This window comes from Anguilla anguilla, chromosome 11, assembly GCF_013347855.1.
Source record: "Anguilla anguilla isolate fAngAng1 chromosome 11, fAngAng1.pri, whole genome shotgun sequence".
Taxonomy (NCBI): domain Eukaryota; kingdom Metazoa; phylum Chordata; class Actinopteri; order Anguilliformes; family Anguillidae; genus Anguilla; species Anguilla anguilla.
In genome coordinates, this window is record NC_049211.1 from 39022815 (window position 1) to 39045686 (window position 22872).

A 22872-nucleotide genomic window follows, 5' to 3' on the forward strand; every position below is an offset into this window, starting at 1 on the left:
GCACTGCGAATGACCCCCACCCAAATCCCAGCTTTCTGACCAACTGCACCCGTGGCCATGTCCAAGGAAAATCCATCCCAAGCCAATCCAGACAGCGTGACTAGCCAGTAGGACACAGGAGTCATGACATACTGAAGAAGTTCCTCATGAGACTGAATCTGGCCCCATCTGAAAACCACCCAACTCAACTGGGTTGTTCGATCAGACTAAACTCCACACATGCAAAGTTTGTCGTAACCCTAACACAAGGGGCTGCTGAGTGTCCCGTCCCGTTGAGGCACTGTTCCACTGTGAGGGTGAGCCCCGTGGTCCAGTCCCCAGTCGACCGCGCCAGTCGACCGTGACCACGCCAGCGCTGAACGCAGACAGCTGCCCCACGGGGCGATGTTCTCGCGGTGCACGGGACACCGCATCATCAAGCCCGGGGCGCTCACACCCACTGCACCCGAAAGTGCCCTCCTCAGACTCACGTCTGTGTGAGCCTGACCGGTGAGCCGCAGTGTGATCAGAGGCAGCAGGTGACATCCGGCGCTCATCTGCGCTCTCCCAAACTGACAACGGGAGCCATGATGAGTGCCCGAGCATGATGGGTAATTCCCCAAGGTTGGAGGAAAAGGGTTTTGTTTCTGCCCAATCCTTAGAAGCAGACATATAAATATGATTAATGCGGTTTAATGAGGGAGATGGCGAAACACCCAGAAACGCTTTACGACCTTGAATGAACAGACAGGACAAAGTCCACCCACCCCCTTAAAATCAGGTCTTTCACCTATTGCACCTGGATGGGCTGAGAAAAAGGCAGATTAGCCCTGGAACAGCTGTGAAGATCAAAAAAACTAATCAATACAACCCTGTTAAATTGCCCGGGGGATTTTGGGCCGTTTATAGACAAAGATGAGCAGTTTGCCCAGATTTCCTCTAGCTGCCCAACCCCCCCCCTCCTCCTTATCCCCACAGACCGGACAGGAAGTTATCAAAGATCTCCCACCAAGAATCACACACACAGCATTTTGAAGACTTCCTGCTGCAGGTTAGGTGCCAGGGCCATATGTAGGTCAGTGAAGGATTTAACTGCAGAGTCCAAGGAAAAGCCATCCAAGCCAGCCCGTTTCTCATCAACAAAACTTTTTAAATCACACTTACAGTGGCCTCAAAACATTTTAAATCACACTTACAGTGGCCTCAAATCATTTTAAATCACACTTACAGTGGGCCCAAAACATTTTAAATCACACTTACAGTGGCCTCAAAGCATTTTAAATCACACTTATAGTGGGCTAATATATTTTTACTGAATGTTCTAAAAATATTCTGTCACAAGTTTGTAAAGTTGTTATAGAGGCTCTGTATGCAAGTGTGGAGGTGGAGTCTTAGTTATGTGGCAGAGGTTACACGGTGTATTTTTATTCAATAAATGCAGTGTATTAAGTTATCCTTTCCTTGTGATCATTTTAAGTCTTGAATATACAGATCAAACAGAAATTTGAAAGCAAATATAAATTTCAGACTGTCTGCTGCACCATCCGACCACACCCTGTGTGCCTTGTCTGTTTAGGGGTTTTTCAGTGCGTACCACCAAACCTGAAAAACATTCTAGGGGAATCATTGCTATTTCAGGAATTTACTCTCAGGTGGATGAATGTGAAGAAATGTTATTAAAAAATAAATGTTTAACTTTGTTGCATTACTTGTTGTGAAATTAAAATTGTGTTCATTAAAAAGGCAAAATCTGAAATTGGTAAATGGTAAATGGACTGCATTTATATAGCGCTTTTATCCAAAGCGCTTTACAATTGATGCCTCTCATTCGCCAGAGCAGTTAGGGGTTAGGTGTCTTGCACAAAGGACACTTCGACACGCCCAGGCCGGGGTTTGAGCCGGCAACCCTCCGACTGCCAGACAATCGCTCTTACCTCCTGAGCCAGGTCGCCCCGTGGCATTGTTGTTCATAAAAGAAGAACCACCAAAAAATCTGTGTTGTTATCGACCAACGTTTCCCCAAAGTAATCGGTCAGAAATTTTCATATGGGCGCATACTTCCAGGAATTCCAAAGACGGCAGGACTTCACTGGCTGTTGGCTCGACTCATGGCGAGCATCCGTTTGCCAGACTGAAGACAGCATTATGAGGATTTCATAAAAGTATTCAAGGCTTCTCAGAGTGCTACGCTAACATTTTTTCCAAGGAGCATGTGGCAGAGATTTAACTGCGGTTAACTGTAGTATCGCGGGAGTGGGGCTGCACTTTAAAATGTCATTATTATTACCTTTTAAACGTGTAACCGCTAAACAAAGAAACATGAGAGAAATCTCGATGATTAAATGAGAAGAAAATAGATATTAAAAATGCTCCATGCGAGACTTGATTTTTTTCTTTATCATTGTTCCTGTTAAACGTATTTACAAATGAACAGACATTATTATATGGGGCTAACAGTCAAAAATGATACCCTTACAAATTTAACAGTATTGTTGGTACTACTGCCATCCACGTTTTTGCCCAAAAATGTATGTTTTTGTTCATTTACTTGGAAAATATTCCGCCTAGCTCAGTGAAATTTTACTTTCAACAGCTTTGACATGTCAGTATTCATTAGCCTTTTCAACTACCGTAACTTAATTGAGTCAATTGTTGCAACCCTGTCCACAGCTGCCATGGAAACGCTTCCTCAAAGCGTAACGTACGAATGAGGTTTCTGATTCGCTTGGGCCAAAAGCTCAGCTGGTCGCCACGGGTGTGTTTGTGTCTAGAAGGTGCCAACAGCTCTCTGGGGAGGCTGGTCTTTCCTGCTGAGCAGGTGCAGCAGACTCAGTGCCACACTGGAAGGTTGAGATCATGTGCAGCAGACTCTAGTGCCAGACTGGAAGGTTGAGATCATGTACAGCAGACTCTCAGGGCCAGACTGGAAGATTGAGATCATGTGCAGCAGACTGGAAGGTTGAGATCATGTGCAGCAGACTCTCAGGGCCAGACTGGAAGGTTGAGATCATGTGCAGCAGACTGGAAGGTTGAGATCATGTGCAGCAGACTGCAAGGTTGAGATCATGTGCAGCAGACTGCAAGGTTGAGATCTTGTGCAGCAGACTCTAATGCCAGACTGGAAGGTTGAGATCATGTGCCGCAGACTGGAAGGTTGAGATCATGTGCAGCAGACTGGAAGGTTGAGATCATGTGCAGCAGACACTCAGGGCCAGACCGGAAGATCAGGACCATGTGCAGTCCAGGAGCACGTAATTGACTGAGCACAGTCATGTTATGACCATGCACTGTCACCCAGCCCTACCTGCTGGCCTCTCCCCCGGCCCTACCTGCTGGACTCTCCCCCAGCCCTACCTGCTGGTCTCTCCCCCGGCCCTACCTGCTGGTCTCTCCCCCGGCCCTACCTGCTGGACTCTCCCCCGGCCCTACCTGCTGGCCTCTCCCCCGGCCCTACCTGCTGGTCTCTCCCCCGGCCCTACCTGCTGGTCTCTCCCCCGGCCCTACCTGCTGGTCTCTCCCACGGCCCTACCTGCTGGTCTCTCTCCCGGCCCTGCCTGCTGGTCTCTCCCCCGGCCCTGCCTGCTGGTCTCTCCCCCGGCCCTGCCTGCTGGTCTCTCCCCCAGCCCTGCCTGCTGGTCTCTCCCCCGGCCCTGCCTGCTGGTCTCTCCCCCGGCCCTGCCTGCTGGTCTCTCCCCCGGCCCTGCCTGCTGGTCTCTCCCCCGGCCCTGCCTGCTGGTCTCTCCCCCGGCCCTGCCTGCTGGTCTCTCCCCCGGCCCTACCTGCTGGACTCTCCCCCGGCCCTACCTGCTGGTCTCCCCCCCGGCCCTACCTGCTGGACTCTCCCCCGGCCCTACCTGCTGGACTCTCCCCCGGCCCTACCTGCTGGTCTCTCCCCCGGCCTTGCCTGCTGGTCTCTCCCCCGGCCCTACCTGCTGGTCTCTCCCCCGGCCCTACCTGCTGGTCTCCCCCCCCGGCCCTACCTGCCCATTCGGCACGGCGGCAGCAGCAGGTAGTCGGTTCAGAACCCCCAAGGAGGAGCGACTCGGAGAAAACACCATGAGAGAGAGAGAAAGAGAGAAGGAAGGGATGATACTACTGCCACTGCTAGCTGCTTCCAGTCTCACTTTCTTTCCCTGTCTACTTTCTTCTTTCTCCCTGTATCTCCTCCCCTCTGTCCCTCTTCCTTTACCTCTGCTCACTTCCTCTCTCCCACACCGTTTCTTTCCATCCACCCTCTGCTGTCAAAGCCCAGCCCCCTGCATCGTTTGGCTGGGAAGGCTCGCCGCTCACCCCCCCCTCGGTCTCAACGTTTTATTAAAATCAGCAACAAATGGTAAGTTCTCAAACCAAAAAAGTTGGCACAGAATGCCGAAATGGAACCAAACGCAGCGCCGACGAGCACGTGGCTGAAGATGACCTCAGCACATCCAGTGTCCTGGACCTACACGAGCCGGGACTGCAGAAACAAAAGCACAGGGTCGGCATGCCAACCAGGCCCTGCCAGAAAGCACCGAAGAGTGGCTGAATGGCTTCCTTTCACTGGCTGCACAGTAAACATTTATTGACATTTCACCGCCAAAGCAACCCTGTACAAAAAATAAATAAATAAATGCTGGTATTTTGTCAGCCAGAAATTTTTTTTTCTGTTGGCATAGCTAAGTATAAGTAAGTGCCTATTGGATATGATAATGCATCAGCACAGCTAAGTGTACACAAACATAAAAGACCTGAGTTAGCACGTGAATTCTTATCCCTTGTTGTGCAGTGTGGCCACAGTTCAAAATTCAAACCTGCCCCATTCAATTGGCACAGTAAGGTGTAAGTACATATAGGTTCTGGTAGTGCATTAACAGAGAGAGGTACAAGTACTGAACCTACTGGGTCCAGCTAAGAGTCAGTACAGTAGCTTTGTTTAAAGTCAAAAATCCAAAGCCACATAAACACAGAATACAGGAATACAATGCATTTCCATTTAACCAAATATAGTAATCCAACAGGCTGAAGGCTGAATAATGAATCAGAGACAAGTTGAAGTGAAACATTATGAAATGATACTAACGTTTCAGAGCCCTCTCTTCAGCCAGTTCCAAAGTTCCTGTGGTATCATTACCATGAGCAAACCCGACCACAAACAAATTCCAAAAACAAAATAATCATTTTTAGCAAAAATTCTAAATTACACATTTGGCTCTCACAGCAAGTCAAAATAAATATTGGTTGGTCTGCAACGATGGATTCTTTCCTAACAGTTTTAAGTAGCCTATCAACGGGGTCTGGTAATGCAGAGGTTGCACAAGACTTCAGAAATCTGCATTTCCAAAATACAATCCACGAAAACGTCTGCATTTGACCAATTTTATCAGCATTTTAAACAACCAGACATTATCAATAGTATTACTCATGAATAAACCAGACATGTGATTCTGTTCTGTAAGAGCTTAATAAGATTTTTCCATAGCACCAATTCACATCAATTAAAAAAATAACTCCACCTGGCCATGTAGTTGGTTGCTCAAAGAAAAAGTAACGATTTCACCGTTACCTTTTAAATTATGATACCTGAGGACAAATCAAACGGTGACAAACAGAACGGGGCGTGGCACATAAGCTCCACTAATAAGCGACCAGGGCTGTTCTCCAAAACGTCTCAGCCAGGCCGCTTTTATCAGGCTGCCTGAAGGAGAAATCACCCAAAATAAATAAATGCTAACTTTCCTTCTTTCGTTCATATTTGACTTTATTACACCAAACATGGCTGGATTACTGGCTGTAATTGCGAGTTGATGCACTTGTCAGCTGCCATACCCTGCTGAACGACATTAGACAGACACATCATTTGGTTCATACATTATATATCAATCCATTATTCAGCCAGTCAGAATGAGACCAGATATCTCAGAGAGAATAACAAAAGAAAAACCTAGAAGTGAGGGAAGACTGAACACGAGAAAATATTATAAACACACATGAATGTTTATAATATTAGTGGAGCATTAAGGATCATTGGCGCAGTCTTCAGTAAGCAGGGCACCAGCCAGAGAACCAAACCCACCGATAGCAAACCCTGTACTTTCAGTTTGACCTGGAGAGTATTCCAGATCAAGAAGCACAAAAACAAAAAGCAGTTTGTGTAATTAGAAATGTAGGTAGGTTAACAGTAACATTACTGTAGAGATGTGTGGAGAGTGGAGAGTTAAGCTGGGGTGTTTGCCCAGGGCAAGAAAAAACAAACATGGCAAACGAAAACTGCTTGGCTTGACTATTTACAGCCAATTCACCAATCTATTCTTGCAAATCGCTGACACCAACAACAATACTCATTCTCTGAAGGTCACAGATCCAGGGCACACATAATTTGGAAAACAACTGGGTGCAACATACGAGGGGAAACATAATAAATATTAAACAAACATAAACAAAGGGAACACTGAGCACAACAGACCCACCCTAACCTACCCCATTAAAAACTCTCAAAAAAACCCAAAAAAACACTGGGTCAATTCCTCCCCTAGGCCTAACCCTTCCTCTTCCCCTTCCCCTCCTCGCCCATAGTGAGGGCAAACAGAGGTACAGTGTCATGAAAAAGTATTTGCCCCTTCCTGATTTCCTCTATTATCGCATATTTGTCACACCGAATGGAATCAGATCTTTACACAAAATGTAGCCTAATACTTGACTGAGTAAACACAACACATTTTTTAAATTATAATTTTGTTTATTTACTGAAAAGGTGATCAGTTAAACACCCAGACCACAAGTAATTGCCCCCTTACTCACTCAACCCACCAATTACATTTTACTGAACGTCACTCATTGATCCTTACCATCAGAGTGCAGCAGTCACCACAAAGTTTCTACAAGCCCACAATGCCACGATCAAAGGAAATTCCAAGAGATGAGGGGAAAAAAAGTTGTTGCAATACATTAGTCTAGAAAGGGTGATAAAGCCATTTCTAAGGCTCTGGGACTCCACTGAACCACAGTGGGGGCAATTATCTCCAAATGGAGAACATTGGAACAGAGGCGAATCTTCCCAAGAGTGGCCGGCCTGCCAACATTTCTCCAAGGGTGTGGCGACAACTCAACCAAGAAGTCACAAAAGATCCCAGAAGAACGTCCAAAGAACGGCAGGCCTCAGCCAAGGTCAGTGATCATGACTCCACAACAACAAAAAAACTGGGCAAAAATGTGACTCATGGGAGAATAGCAAGGTGCTAACCGCTGCTAAGAAATACATCAATGCTTGTACCATATTTGCAAAAAAAGCACCTGGATGATCCCCAAACCTTTTGGAATAATGTGCTATGAACAGATGTATCAAAACTAGAAGTTTTAGGATGACACCGGTCCCACTGCAAGTACAGCAGTCAAAAATGGTGGTGGTAGTGTGATGGTGTGGGGATGCTTTGCTGCCCTGGACAAATTGCCATTATAGAAGGAACCATGAATTCTGCTCTGTATCAGGAAATTTTTACAGACATGTCTGTCATCTGTCAAAAACTTCAAAAACACCAGACCCAGAAGCTCAGTGTGTGCAGATATTATGTCATGGTCAGTCCTGTATTTATAAGGCATTTGAAAATTTGAAAGATTCACAGGATGGTTTTGGCACAATTTCAGAATGCCACCTGAGGGGAGCGCAGGCGTTGCATAACTGCATTTTCCCCCTGCGTGGGCATGCCCAGAATCCCCAATAAATTCAACATGCCAGCAAATCACTTGGTAGCACTGCAAAATGACTAACCGAGTCAGTGCTCTTTACATCACTAAAGTAAATGTTGATGGTACCGCTGCTTTGCACATTTTAGGCATTCTGTAGAAGAGCGGTCTGCATAAACGCACCCGCGGGAATTTTGCTGCCCGCAAGACAATCCCGCCATGCCCGCGAAGGCTCGTCTAAAACAGGATTTTAAAAAGTGTAAAATAAATTAATATAATAACAATGAATAGTGAAATCTGTTATATTACTATTTAAATAAAAGGTTGATAATGGACGTTCATAGCCACCAACCAGAGGCTATAATCAGACTAATGACACAAAGGGTCAAAAGTTTAGGTTCTAAATTCTCACTGAATAAAGCCTACTTTTTTTTTGGCGCCCATGTTCGACATTGACTGACTTTAGCGTAACTGCTAGGCTAGTTAAGGAGAAATGACGGCAGCAACTGTTTAACAATGGTTGATTAACCATTAAGCCACCAGAGGACACAGAAGGAGCAGACGCGAGAACCTCAGCCTGCACCTCCACCTGCAAAGAAGGCAAAGACCACAACAAGCAAATACTGCTATCCCTCTGAAGCATGAAACGCAGCCAATGAAGACAAATTAATAGCCTGTTAAAATTCTGGGATTGCAATTGTGGTTGGAGCGAAAACCAGCATACACAGGGCCCGGACGGAGTGTAGCACAGTGGGTAAGGAACTGGGCTTGTAACCGAAAGGTCGCAGGTTCGATTCCCGGGTAAGGACACTGCCGTTGTACCCTTGAGCAAGGTACTTAACCGAAATTGCTTCAGTATATATCCAGCTGTATTAATGGATACAATGTAAAAATGCTATGTAAAAGTTGTGTAAGTCGCTCTGGATAAGAGCGTCTGCTAAATGCCTGTAATGTAATGTAATGGCCCTCCAGGACCGAGTTTGAGAACCACCTCTTTAAATCGCACTCGCCGTTTCAGCCTGGCTCCGCCTACTACACAATTTAGAAAAATGCTTCCTGGGGTGGGTGGAGTGGGTCTGTCCATCACAATCACTACTGGTAACTGAAAGCAGTGGAGTTCTAGAAAAACAATTTAATGACAAGAATTAAATAAATAAAAAATATTCACAAAAACCTACTATTCAAATGGTTAAAGTTCCACCACACATTGAGCAGTTAGAACCCCAAGGACTTCAACCTGTCAGTTCATAATTTAATATTTTTTCTTCTTCTTTGCAAAGCAATCATTTGCCATATTGCACATTACAGATAACTGAAGCAGTTGATATTTATTCATCATGGCCTTTGTAGCCTTCTCAAAAAGGTATGCATCATGGAAAACAATTTTCACATATCTAAATTTACAGTCGATGAATAAGCTAAAATAATTTATTCAGGGAAAAATTATTTGACACCCTGTTACGGCCGGCTCGAAAGCCCACAACAAAGTCCAAATGCACCAAAAACAGACCGAAACCGATCTAAAAACAAAACCCAGACATTTATTATAAATTACAAACTAACACGCAAACTAAAACAAACAAAAACCCACAAAACCAAAACGATCTTCACACAAAACGCAAACCACACAAAAGAAGCTCCAAAGAAGATGATCTCCCCAGCCTCATACTGCAGGGCTTATATTGGGCCACAGGCAGGTGGAGGCAATCAAGCAATTAGGTATTACCTCCACCTGCACTACCCAGGCAAGCAGAGGCTGGGGACATAACACACCCATAATGGGTTGGTCATTTAATCTAGCACTATGCAATACTACACACTATGAACAACAGTTCAGTGCACCACACTTGAGTCACAGCTAATAAAGCTATGAAAAATCCAATCTATCTACATCGACAGGCCACGTCTTATCAGAGTGCCAAATCCATGAGTGTGAGTGTCATGGAAAGTCACCAATGTGTTGCGATAGAACAATTATTTATATGGCACCTAAAACTGAATCCAGAGAAAGACAAACGATTTGGGATAACACAGTATGCCATTGTCTAGGACTGTACTACGGACCTACAGATTATGAGTTTACTAATACGAGACTGATATTGCACCCATGAACTGAGCAGTTCAGCTCAATTACGACTACTCCAATAAGAACCATAACCAGGTGTATGAAACAGAACAGAACTTAACATGGAAGAATATAAAAGTAAAACAGATGGAACTGGAATATTCATATCCACAACTTTTGTTGTAGAGGCACATTCTGTGAATATGCTGTACTACTACGGTTCTGTTCAATATGGATACATTTTAGAAACATGTGCAACACCAGTGGACAGAGAATTAAATTATGAAATTATAATGTCCTAAAACACAATTGTCATTAAATATAATCTCATCTGACAGACACGGATGTTAATGAGGTCGCATTATAGGAAGCTTTATTTTAATTTTATTTTTTTAACTCTATTGTTGGAGTTGTAGGGGATGAAAATAAGGACTTGTATACCTAATACCAGAATCATTCACGCAAATGTGTAAATGCTCGACCAGAAAACTCATCGAGAAATGATTCGCGTTAGCTAGCTAAACGGCATCAAAACACTAAGGTATCTGTCAATGTTGTCGGAGGAACAGCAGCCCATTGCTGTCCTTTTAGGGATGAGCTCAAGGTATAGACGCGCACAGCTGACTCAGTCCACAACACGCTTATCTCAAAACAGACACGTGTGGAGGAACGACTGTGGGAATTCGTACGACAAGTTTCTCAACGTTAGCTTGCGGGCTAGCTGACGTTTGTCACCTTATCCTTATCTTTACTACTGACACTGACGGTTCGTCCCGCTCAGCTGGCTTGCAACATTAACGTTATTCTAACGTGACCTGCAATGATATATACACCAGCACAAAACAGCTGGCGGTATATAGTAACTTATATAGCTGACGGCTAGTACATACTTAGCCCATGTGGGAGCGGCCTAGTTGTAGTCACTACGCATAACGTTCAATCCAGGTAGCTCAGTCCTTAAAAGATTAACAGAAACGGTAAATCAGTTTACTACTTACTTTTTCGTAGATTTTTTCCCCTTGTTGACTCTTTTCTTTCTTGCCTGTAGCGCTAGGACTGTTGGGACACAAAAGTAAAACAATAAACTAACTTATACAACAATTAGCTAACGTTATAGCTAGGTCTATCTAGATTAGCGGGTAGCGTAGGTCAGAGATGAGGAACGTTGCAGTATAAACTATTAAGTTAGCAAACTAGAATAGAAAAACATACATAACTATCACTCGTCAATCAACTAACTCGTCAAAAATAATCTAACGTTCTAGATAGTAACGTCTGCACGGCAGCACATGACAATGACAAACGTGGTTATTTTTTGTTTCGATAACGTTAGCTTTGTAGCCAGCATAGATTGCTAGCTATTCCGTTGGAAGTCTGTGGCTTGCTGGATGTGAGCTCTGAATTTCTCGCTTAGTTAAAACCAGTCTAGCTAGTTATCTTGCTAGCTATTAAACTTATTATTTATCTAGCAAGCTTGAATAATTGCGATTGCGCGTTAAGGTTGCATCTTTAAAAAGGACATTGTATTATGTAAACTCTTATAGTTATTTAGACGGCTAACTGGCTAGATGAATCGCACTAGTCTAGCCACTTTTTAACACTCATTGATATGCAGTTAAATAAAATGACAGGTTAACGTTAGCCAAACAAATTCTGTTATTGGCCAAGTAATGTTGGTAGCCTAGGATCGAACTTATTAGCGGGCTAACGGCAATAGTCTAACGATCCAACGCTGGTTTCTGACGCTAGTGTCAGCGCTAGCTAGCTCGGTAGCTTTTCGGCGACTTGAATGCCGAACAATGAATACGTCTCATGTCTTCGTTATACATTTTCCAAACAGCGACTGCGTACGATAGCGTAGCAAACGTTAGCTTGCAAATGTTGCTGCATTAGCATGGCTAGTTTGAGCTTTTATACACGTTCTTATTGACTAGGTGATCAATAGCTTAACGTCTTTGATCGGATTACCTTTTCTCTCCATGTTGGACCGGCAACTCATGGAATACCTCTTGAACGGTTTCTACTCCTGCACATGCGTACCGCTGGAAATTTACGGACCCAAACGCTGTCCACGCCCTCTTGGTCTTTGCGGGTCAGCTTCACTCGTTTGCGTAAAATTTTAAGACCATCTAGCGGCGTGACACGAGTACTGCGCATGCTTCCAATGAGTTCATTTTACTTCATAGTTCAATGCACAAACATGTGAAAGTTACCAAGACATAAGGAATCATTTCTACCCCAAATTCATAAAAATATGCCCAGAATTAGAAACTTTAAATGTCCACTAAAAGCTACCTTATTTATTATGGGAACCAGAAAATACATTGGACAAGCTGCAAACTATGTAACAGCTTGCCATTAACGGAGGGACAACCAGTGAGCATATTAGGATAGGCCTACATTTGTCTGTACACCGTTTGTCTGGGTTTATGTTTATGTCTTCCTTGTATATGTTCATTTCTTTGTATATGTTCATGCTTTGGCAATATAAAAAATATACTGTCATGCCAATAAAGCATTTTAAATTAGAATTTGAATGCATATGTGACCTTTACTTTCCTTAGTCTGAAGCGTACGCCTGATGGACCTGAAAAAGGCACAGGGCTCCATCTAGTGGCTATGTAATGGAATACATATCAATCTCCACAAATTCCCATTCATTTTTCAACTGTGGTGCCAGTCCCTGGTTTTGGAGAGCAGTGACTCTAAGGAAAAGTTTTAGATACAGCACCGTTCGACAAGACCAGGAGGAGCAATGACCAGGTCGCTGCAGGGGAGAGCTAGACGCCCGTAGTTGTGAATTCGATGTGGGCAGCCACCGGGAGGCAATGGAAGTAACACAAAAGGGTCTAATTTGGCAATGTTGTAAAGTGCAAACTTGCAGGATGTCATTATGGCAGCAATGTGGGCCGTGTAAGACTGCTGACTGCTGGAGTCACACCAAGATTAGTTTACTCTTTTTCTTCTGGTCTTCTTCTATTGGCCACATGCTTTTCAGATTCAGCCCGCAAAGAAATAAGGGCCACGCCCAGAAACGTCCCGAGCACTTTTTAGAATAACAAATACAGGCAGACAAGCAAGGACTGGGCAGACGTGCGCACAAACACAGATTGCCAGTGCATTACAGAAATGACTGAGCATGGTTGTTATATAATATGTTCAAGGTGAAAATAGTATGCCAAGACATAACACTTAGTGATTAGCAAGAGTAACACATAACTGAATGCAAGATTGCAAGAATGCAAACCCTTTGGGTTTTCAATATTATCTTTCTGACAGATCTCAGGCTGTTAGGGTAAACCATCAGTCCTCTAAGTATTCCAGGGCAAACTTGGGAGCATCCCAAGGATCTTTGCTGGGTCCTTTGCTCTTTTTTCAGGGGCATCACAAGCAGTCATGGGGTTAACTATCACTGCTAATGCAGATGATACAGCTTCATATCTTTCAAACCAGGCGAAGTTGATGCACTAGCCAAGTTAGAGGCCTGTCTTAAAGATATAAAGGCTTGGATGACCCAAAATTTCCTAAAATGGAGATGCTGGTAATAGGTCCCAAATCTCTTAGAGATAAATACCTTTCCTTACATATAAATGGCTGCTCTGTCTCCAGTAAAGTAGTTGATAAAAACCTTGGCGTAACTTTTGATTCTGATCTCTCCTTTCAGGCCCAGATAGAAGATGTCTCACCAAGATGCTGAAAAAATGGTTCATGCTTTTGTGTCCTGTGATTAATGTAATGATTTATCGTCCGATTGCACCAACTCAGCCCTGGAACATCTCTAACATGTACAGAATGCAGATGCTAGGGTTCTTAACTAGAACTGGAAATGGGAACACATCAGTCCAGAGCTCAAAATTCTTCACTAGCTTGCCTGTCAAATTTATAATTGACTATAAGATTACACTGTTGACTTATAAAGTTTTAAATGATTTGGCTCCAGAATATCATGTGAGCTACTTATTCCTTACTCTCCTCTAAGATTTATTCGTTCTCAAGATGCTGGCTATGTGAAAATTCCAAGTACAGTGTATCTGAAATTACAATGGGAGGTAGAGCCTTCTCTTACAGTGCTCCTGTCTTATGGAACAATTACCCTATGCATGTTCGGAGCTCAGACACTCTTTCTCTCTTTGTGTATGCTCAAAATGTACCTCTTTAGTCAATCTTACAGTTAGCCGATCCTATAGTCCTATACCCTAATAAGTGGTCAAGTTGAATCATGGCATTTAGGAAGTTATGTGCGGATGTCTGGACTGCTGTCCTAGCAGTACTGTCCCTCAAGCCAGTAGGTACAGATGTTTGCTTATCAGCGCAGTACAGAGGGAGGAAGCTAGCTTAGCCTAGGCCATGAATGCATGATCTGAGTGCATTGCCCTGCAGGGTTAGAGCATAAACTGAAATCGGGTTGGGGCTCCAGGAGGAGGGCTCTCAGTAGTGGCTGCCTTTGCCATCATAGGTTGTACACTGGTGGCCGAGGATTGTAAAGTAGCTGAATGGAGCTTCTATCCACGCGTTTATTCTAGTTTTTTTTTTTTTTTTTGGCACAGAGGCCACATTTACTCAGTGTGTTGACAATCTTTACAGTGCCTAATCTCATTTTCTCTATTACTTTTTCCCTGGGGCTTCTGCCCCTCCCTCGCTCTGATTTCACAGGATCGCTCCAGCCCTGTCCCTCGCTCCATGGTCGCAGACCGCTGAAGCCCTGCTTCTCCCCTGCCCATGCCCTGATGCAGCCCTGCTCCTCCCCTGCCCATGCCCTGATGCAGCCCGGCTTCTCCCCTGCCCATGCCCTGATGCAGCCCTGCTTCTCCCCTGCCCATGCCCTGATGCAGCCCTGCTTCTCCCCTGCCCAAGCCCTGATGCAGCCATGTTTCTTTTTCTTTCAAATAGACAGTCTGATTGAAATACAACATAAAATTCTAATACACATGCTTTAATTGGTTAGCCTGTCATTTCTTTTTTTAATAATTAAGGGTCCAAGCACAAAGTGCTGGAACCCTATTGTTTTTGTTCTGATTTTTATTATTATTTTTCTCCCCTAAAAGTGGTTGAACAGCAAAATTTGTACATCGTAGAGCAATGATGGCAGGTAGGTTCCCATCCCCACCCACTACTCTGATAAGAAAAAAGTTATTTTTTGGGCTTTAACTTCTGAACCATTTTGTCTATTATCAAAATTTTTTTACCTCAGATTGTCTGCCTCATCATATACAAATTTGCCAAACCATTAGTCATGTTGAATTCTTTGTTCTTTTAAAATTTTGTGCAACACCTTCAAAAAAAAGATCTCTTCCTAGACTGTTTGAGGTTTCAACATCGAACTTACACCAATTGTTCAGTATTTGTTCAGACTGTCCTTTAAAAAAAGTAAGCTGATACTCAAAAGAACATGGCAAATGTCAGCCAATAAAAATTAATGTGAATGCAGCCTACCACAAAAATGCAAACAACTCAAACGGTTTGACATTAATTTCTAAAATTTTACATATATAAACTTTTTTACATATGTATATCACATCTCAACCCCTAAAGTATTGGCCCAATTGAAACACATGGGGGCACTATAGAGCAGTTTTTAAAAATGTAATTTTATTCATTAATTCATGAAATCGCTTGTCTTTACAACTTGCTGTACTGATCAATTTGGAAGATATATCTGTACTTTATTTGTTGCCGCTATTTTGGAAATGCTATCAGCTATATTTCTCTGTCCCGTTTTAGCCTAACCTTGATTGAGACCTATGAAACTTGGCACAGGGTACATGCTTTCCGTCATTGTGATTTTGGCACTGACTACTTATGTGCTTGCAGCTATATTTATGTTATTATAGTTAAAAGTTTTAAGTTCTGAAATACAATTGTTCTAATTGTAGGTATGTCAATAGACATGGTCTGCCACACAAAAAGTCAATATGTATTGCAAATGATAGATTGCTACCCATTGTCCTGGTATGTTTGTTACAGCTGAGCTAATGGTAACTGTACCTATAGAAAATACTCATTTTCTCACTTACAAAATGGAATTAGAATAACTACAGGGAAGGACACAATCAACGTTTTTAAAATGATTTCAATTAAAGTAACGGTGTCAGAAATAGGCACACAAATAAAAAACAAGATGCAGGCATTTCAAAAATAATTAACTTTATTTGTTTTTAAACAGTGGTACTTACTGGTTACTCTTTTCACATTCCAATATGATGAATTGTTTACACAAAATAATGAAGTCCGTCTTTCCATTCAAATAATGGAAGGGTATGCTCTGCTCGGAAAAAAAATCTATACTAAACATCATTTGCTTTGTCAGGTCATAAATATCTCAAACTAATTTCATCTTTACGTTCCTTAGGATATTACAATACATGATTTCAACCTGGCCCTTCAAACTCCTATAAACACGCATTCATTCACAGGCACGCACGCACGCGGAAAACATGCTTGATATAGATATTGCTTTTAGGAATCAAGTAGTACTATATCATGAAAACACAGTCAGTAAGATAAAATAATACAAAAGCTGTGACTGATATTATTATATACAGACCTGAAGTCAATATTATGACATTTATTAAACAGGTTCTAAGGGGTTTTGTGTTTTTGTTTGTTTTGCTGGTTTGAGCGTCTTGTAGAGGACAGAGGAGAAGCATCCGCACGGCTCTTTCAGCACAGGGAACAGTGGCTCAGACACAGGTTGAGCTCTCTGCAGGTGCAGTTTAATCACTACTTTCACAGGACCTGAAAACCCACCCAAGCTGAACAGGAGCACATTAACAGAACTGTGCGGCGTGCAGTTCAGCTATGAAAGCCCTTCAAATGGGGAACTGGATCCGTCCACTGACAAAAGAAGAAAAAAAAAAAACAATCATAGATGACACAGGTGTTCCGACCTTCCCTGGAAATCTGGGAGCAGGAAACACGTTTAGTGCCCCAGGGACCGCTAGACCCACTGGGAGCAGGTAACACGTTTCGTGCCCCCTGGGACAGCCAGGCCCACTGGGAGCAGGTAACACGTTTCGTGCCCCCTGGGGCAGCCAGACCCACTCAGCGTAGCCGTGATGTGTCAAATAGGGGGTTGTGGATGAAGGACATGACATGTAAAATATCTATACAACCATGACATACACAACCTTTTTTCTTCTTGTTAATATTTCAACAGTAGAGGGATCCATGAAATACAAAAGCATAGAATTTGAATTCAGCTTGCCTGTACTTTTTTTTTTTTAAGTAAGATTGCCTTGTTGTCTTAAAAATCACATTCTTTTAACAGCCTTCGCAAGTCCTAGCACCCAGACAGGAACTTCACAAGGAGGGAGGCGGTGTGCATCCCCAGGACTTCCTCCACTACTGCAGTGAATGATTACAGGCAGGAAGGAGAAAGCTACGCAGAACATCAGGAGCGAGCGCTTCTCCCGAGCCCTCCGGCAAAAGGCCTGCGTGCAGTGGGGAACGGTTAAGGCAGACTGTATAGCGCAAGGGCTGGCGTAGGCCTGGAACACAAAGCTGAACAACACGCTAACAGCACAGCTTTCTTAATAACTCTGATAATAGGGACAGAGGCGACCTGGATATAATATTTCATAAGCAAACTGCTGAAAGCGACGACAGAACAAAACTAGCGACAATAAAAGGCGGTCTCGTCACACTGTTCCGTCAACCCTAACCCTAACCCTCAGGATGAGCGGGGGTTCAGTTCTGGTCCACATTTTCCAGCATTCCGCAGGTTCAACAGTTCAATCGCGCACCCTGGGGGCCTGACATGCAGCAAAATTGTCACGCTTCGGTACCTAATTTTTAAGGAGCTACAGCAATAGAACATCCAGCCTCTTCCATCCAAACACAGACAACAACAACCTCCCCCCTTACCCAGCAGTGGGTACCTCTGACTGATGGGGGGGACTGAGGATTAACCAAACAAGGCCTCTTGAAACCTTCTTCACTTAAAACTTACAATGTTTCCCCATGAGCGTCTGTCCAAATTCAAATTTCGTAACAGACTTTCGTTTTTGGCGACGGGGAGGAAGAGGAGGACTGGGTGTAGTGTCAATTTGGGTTAGGGTTCTCAGTGTCGCTCCAAGTCACCGCAATCAGAGGACTGTGAAAAAATCAAGGGTGAATTTTCGGCCCTTGCAATAATGGCAGCACTAGTGCTCGTAAAACCATGTTAAATCTCTAATCTTTACAAGCCTCGTTTCCAGGGTTCAGATATCTAATATTTGTCTGCCCAAAGTGCTTCAATGTAAATATATGCCAAAGACTAAATAATAGCGTCAATACGTGATTTGGTGATTATTTTAAAGACATTCAAATAAGGAAACCATCAGCCAAAGCCCAGCCTTTCGAACCCCTGTACCAAAAATGAGCGATTTGCTAGTCTGTTTGCTCATCTTTGCTCTTCCCATTTGAAGTACAAGAATAACAAAGTAGAAATTTATAAATCTTGGTGCAAAAAAATGGTGCAAACTAACACAGTACAGCTGCAATTTAAAATGTGACACAGGGCCAACGCGCATTACCCACAGCATCACGCTGCACGTAGGGGTGGGGGAGTGGGGGAGTACGGGAGTCACCACTGCCCTCGGACCCCACAGAGAAACCAGCTTTTAACGATGGCAGGCACTTGAATGACATTGTTTTTTTTCCAGAAGGTCCAGCGAGACGCGCTTCCTCACAGTGCGTACGGAGGGAGAAACCGGGCCGCATCCTCTCAGGACTCCATCTCGTCTCCTTCATACACCGGCGGCTCGAAGCTGAGAACCTCCTCATAGGTCAGTCCTGTGGGGTGGAGGGGGGGGGGGGGGGTGGCAAGGCCAATAAGACGCTTCTTAACCTCACAGTACCTCAAAAACATGCTTTCCCAGGGACAGGAGTCCTACCCTAAAGCAGGAACAAACTTTTTCCAAGAGGGGTCATTTTGTGAGCATGAATTTTGTCGGTACAAACTCTCTTATATCTTATCTCCTTCAACATAATGAATTTAAATATTACCGATGGTAATAGTTACATTACATGTATTAGGTATTACATATACATTTTTCATACAATTCTTTACACACATTTATGAGACCAGGGTGATGGGTTATGATCAAAAAGTTGACTTACAGAAAATGTTATAGAAGCAATTATATTTAAGCAATTATCATATAGAACTTATGGTACCTTGATAAATGTACTGAAAGTGTACTTTTAAATGTCTACATATCTAAGTGTACACTGTTTCACCCCACGCCATGTTCCTGTTGGAATGTAAGCTAGAGGACATAGACTCCAGCTGTGGTATATATCAAGTGCTTTAGGGGATTACAGAACCTCTAGGCCCGCATGGTCAGCCTTCGAATGGACTCCCTGATCCTAACTGATGATTGGCTAGTAATGGAATCTTTGCATATGGTGATTAAATGAATCTCATAGGCTGAAACAACAGTTCTTTGTCTCTGAAAACTATGCAAACTCATGCAATGAACTTTACATTTTTGAAGACTGTACTTGTACCTCTTCCCGACCGGTCGTATTATTAAATCATATAAAGGAGCTCCCGACTCTGTCGTTTGTTATCTTTATCTTCAGCACCATCATTTTTGTTAAGAAATTCCTGCAAGGGCAAACTCATTATTGGAAACACGCTCTGCCCATTAGACACCAGTAAGATTCCTGCAAATCACTGCCATTTTCAAAGAAATCAACAATATTCAGAACAAGCTAGAAAAGTCTTCTACAGAACTTGTTTGTAACAGGTTTGACTGAATATTCTCAGGGATCTGCAAGTTTGCTTTCAAGTTTTACCTGCTTTCACCTTGTTTACACACAAGTGAATGGAAATTTTTTTTAGATGCACATCTGATCCAGACCTACAGTGCCTTCAAAAAGTATTCAGACTCCTTCACCTTTTCCACATTTTGTTATGTTACAGCCTTATTATAAATTTGGATTAAATTCATTTTTATTCTCATCAATCTACACACAATACCCCATAATGACAAAGCAAAAATAGGCTTTTAGAAATTTTTTGCAAATTTATTAAAAATAAAAAACTGAAATGTCCCACTTACATAAGTATTCAGACCCTTTACTCAGTACTTTGTTGGCAGCGATTACAACCTCGAGTCTTCTTGGGTATGACGCTGCAAGCTTGGCACTCCTGTATTTGGGGTATTTCTCTCATTCTTCTCTGCAGACCCTCTCACGCTCTGTCAGGTTGGATGGGAAGCGTTGCTGCACAGCTATTTTTTCGGTCGGGTTCAAGTCCGGGCTCTGGCTGGGCCACTCAAGGACATTCACAGGCTTGTCCCAAAGCCACTCCTGCGTTGTCTTGGCTGTGTGCTTAGGGTCGTTGTCCTGTTGGAAGGTGAACCTTCACCCCAGTCTGAGGTCCTGAGCACTCTGGCACAGGTCTTCATCAAGGATCTCTCTGTACTTTACTCCGTTCATCTTTCCCTCAATCCTGACTAGTCGCCCAGTTGATGCCGCTGAAAAACAACATGGATGCCGCCACCACCACGCTTCACCGTAGGGATGATATTGGGCCAGGTGATGAGTGCCTGGTTTCCTCCAGACGTGACGCTTGGCATTGTGGCCAAAGAGTTCAATCTCGGTTTCATCAGACCAGAGAATCCTGTTTCTCATGGTCTGAGAGTCTTTTAGGTACCTTTTGGCAAACTCCAAGCTGGCTGTCATGTGCCTTTTATTGAGGAGTGGCTTCCGTCTGGCCACTCTACCATAAAGGCCGGATTGGTGGAGTGCTGCAGAGATGGTTGTCCTTCTGGAAGGTTCTACCATCTCCACAGAGGAACTCTGTCAGTGTGGCCACTCAGTCACCTCCTTGACCAAGGCCCTTCACACCCAATTGCTCAGTTTGGCCGGGCGGCCAGCTCTAGGAAAGGTTCTGGTGGTTCCAAACTTCCATTTAAGAGTGATGGATGGTCTTCAGGACCATCAATGCTGCAGAATTTTTTTTGTACCCATCCCCAGATCTGTGCCTTGACATAATCCTGTCTCAGAGGTCTACAGGCAATTTCTTTGACTTCATGGAATGGTTTTTGCTCTGACCTTATATAGCCAGGTGTGCGCCTTTCCAAATCATGTCCAATCAATTGAATTTACCACAGGTGGACTCCAATCAGTTTGTAGAAACATCTCAAGTACGATCACGGGAAACAGGATGCACCTGAGCTCAATTTTGAGTGTCACAGCAAATGGTCTGAATACTTACGTAAATGTGATATTTCAGATTTTTATTTTTAAGACATTTGCCATTATTTTCTCATTATGGGGTATTGTGTGTAGATTGATGAGAATAAAAATTAATTTAAAATGAATTTAATCAATTTTAGTATAAGGCTGTAACGTAACAAAATGTGGAAAAAGTGAAGGGGTCTGAATACTTTCCGAAGGCATTGTATATAATCTTGTGACTCAGACCCATACAGCCTCTTTGCAGCCCATGTCCATGCTGGAGCCGTTAAGGGCATCGCTTTATTTTAATTGTATGTCGTTTATCCTCTATTTAACCAGGCCGGTTACCCGAGAAATCAATTCTCTTCTACAGATATGACTGCGGAATCAAAGTGGGTGGGAATGCAATAAATTGAGCAGCCAATCACGTATAGGGGGTGATTTGGTGGGCTTATTGTGTAGCCAATCACATATAGGGGGGGATTAGCTGAACGGACTGTGTAGCCAATCAGATAAAGGGGTGATTACATGGCCAGACGCAGACAATTTTTTTGTGGGAATCTGACCAGGATACTGGGGTTAACCCTCCTAGTCTTTCAAAAAGTGCCATGGGGTCTTTAATGACCACAGTGAGACAGGACATGGGTTTAATGTCTCATCTGAACCTTCTACAGCACAGTGACCACATCACTGCAGCTGGAGCACTGGATTTCGATTTTTTTCAGAGGAAAGAGCGCCCCCTAATGGACATCTCTTCCAGGTAGCAACCCAAGTACCAACTCAGCTGTTCAGCTTCAGCAGTTACCCATGAGAAGGCCAGTATGACTGCTGGCATTATTATGAATATTACAGTAATCATTATTATTATTCTTGCTGCAGCTGCGGGACTCACGTTTCCACTCCTCGATCTCCAGCTCGCGGCTCTCGAAGCTCTGGTCGTACGGCTCGGCCTCGGGCTCGTCGTCGGGGTCGTGGTACTGGGCGAAGTACGAGTGGGCCAGGGCCTCGGCGGCGGTGATCCGCTTGTCCGTGTCCAGAACCAGCATCTTCTCCAGCAGGTCCACCGCTGTCACGGAAACAGTCTCAAGCTCACTGCACAAACTCCACTCACGCTTTCTCACGCTCTACGCAGAGCCGGAAGTCTCACTGAGTCTCACCAAGAGCCTTATCACCGGCGAGAAAATGCAAGCACTAAGCTTAAATTATTTCAGAGTGTTCCCCGTATGGCGTACCTCATGAGGTTTGCTTTATAAAACTACAGGAATGCAAATAATATTCAAACCATCTACATTTCAACAGTGTCTTTTCCCAATGCATTCGTATTTCAGATGGCTCCTGTACCTCTACTAACGAAACCCTGTCTTTCCCATGAGCATGTGATGTCCAAAAGGTTTCCCTGTTTCAGACATAATTTCAGACATGCATTTTACGGTCTGGAGTGTAGGTGCAAGAATGTTAAAAGGGAAACCACCTACAAACAACATAAACCCAACACTCGTGTGTGTGAACCGGTTAAGTAATATTACTGTTCTTCAGATTGGGGGGAAAAAAGAAAAAAACAAAGGAAAATTAAATTTTAAGTGGGAGAGCGCTAGTTATTAATAAATTAGCAATTACTTATATTCCCAACTGACTCACCGTTAGCTGTTCATTTGTATTAAATTAAAAATAAACACTTCACAACTGACTGATCAATGTTGATATACCTAAAGGTATGGTTACAAAACAAATGAATTTAAATTTATTCCAAGGCTACTGTTAACTCAATTGCAGTAACTTATGTTAACTGTGAATGTGCATACTCTTGGATCAAAGTGAAATTGCTCCTAGAGGGATGAATACAATATTGCTGTACTGCATTGTACTGTACTGCACAAACTGCTAGCTGTCATCACTAGATCTAATACTGTATCCACATGAACAGTGAGCAGAGCGCACTGTGCAGACAGAGTAAGAGACGTAGAAACAGCTCCACTGTATCAACCATCCCACCCACACAC

At 43.5% G+C, this 22872-nt stretch overlaps 2 protein-coding genes across 4 annotated transcripts in view; both read right to left on the reverse strand.

Annotated features, from left to right (window-relative positions):
* The window catches only part of LOC118208127 (SRSF protein kinase 1-like), a 39175-nt gene extending 27359 nt beyond the window's left edge, over window positions 1-11816 (reverse strand). For both annotated transcript variants that reach the window (XM_035382483.1, XM_035382482.1), the window contains exons 1-2: window positions 11672-11816; window positions 10702-10759 (exon numbers count right to left, since the gene is read on the reverse strand). In XM_035382483.1, the coding sequence (XP_035238374.1) occupies window positions 10702-10759; window positions 11672-11702 (89 nt within the window). In that variant the 5' untranslated portion in view covers window positions 11703-11816. The remainder of the gene's footprint in view (window positions 1-10701; window positions 10760-11671) is intronic.
* Window positions 11817-15830: 4014 nt separating this feature from the next.
* Window positions 15831-22872, reverse strand: part of LOC118208135 (mitogen-activated protein kinase 14A) — a 40674-nt gene continuing 33632 nt past the window's right edge. For both annotated transcript variants that reach the window (XM_035382507.1, XM_035382505.1), the window contains exons 11-12: window positions 21765-21938; window positions 15831-18475 (exon numbers count right to left, since the gene is read on the reverse strand). In XM_035382507.1, coding sequence (XP_035238398.1) covers window positions 18408-18475; window positions 21765-21938 — 242 coding nt within the window. In that variant the 3' untranslated portion in view covers window positions 15831-18407. The remainder of the gene's footprint in view (window positions 18476-21764; window positions 21939-22872) is intronic.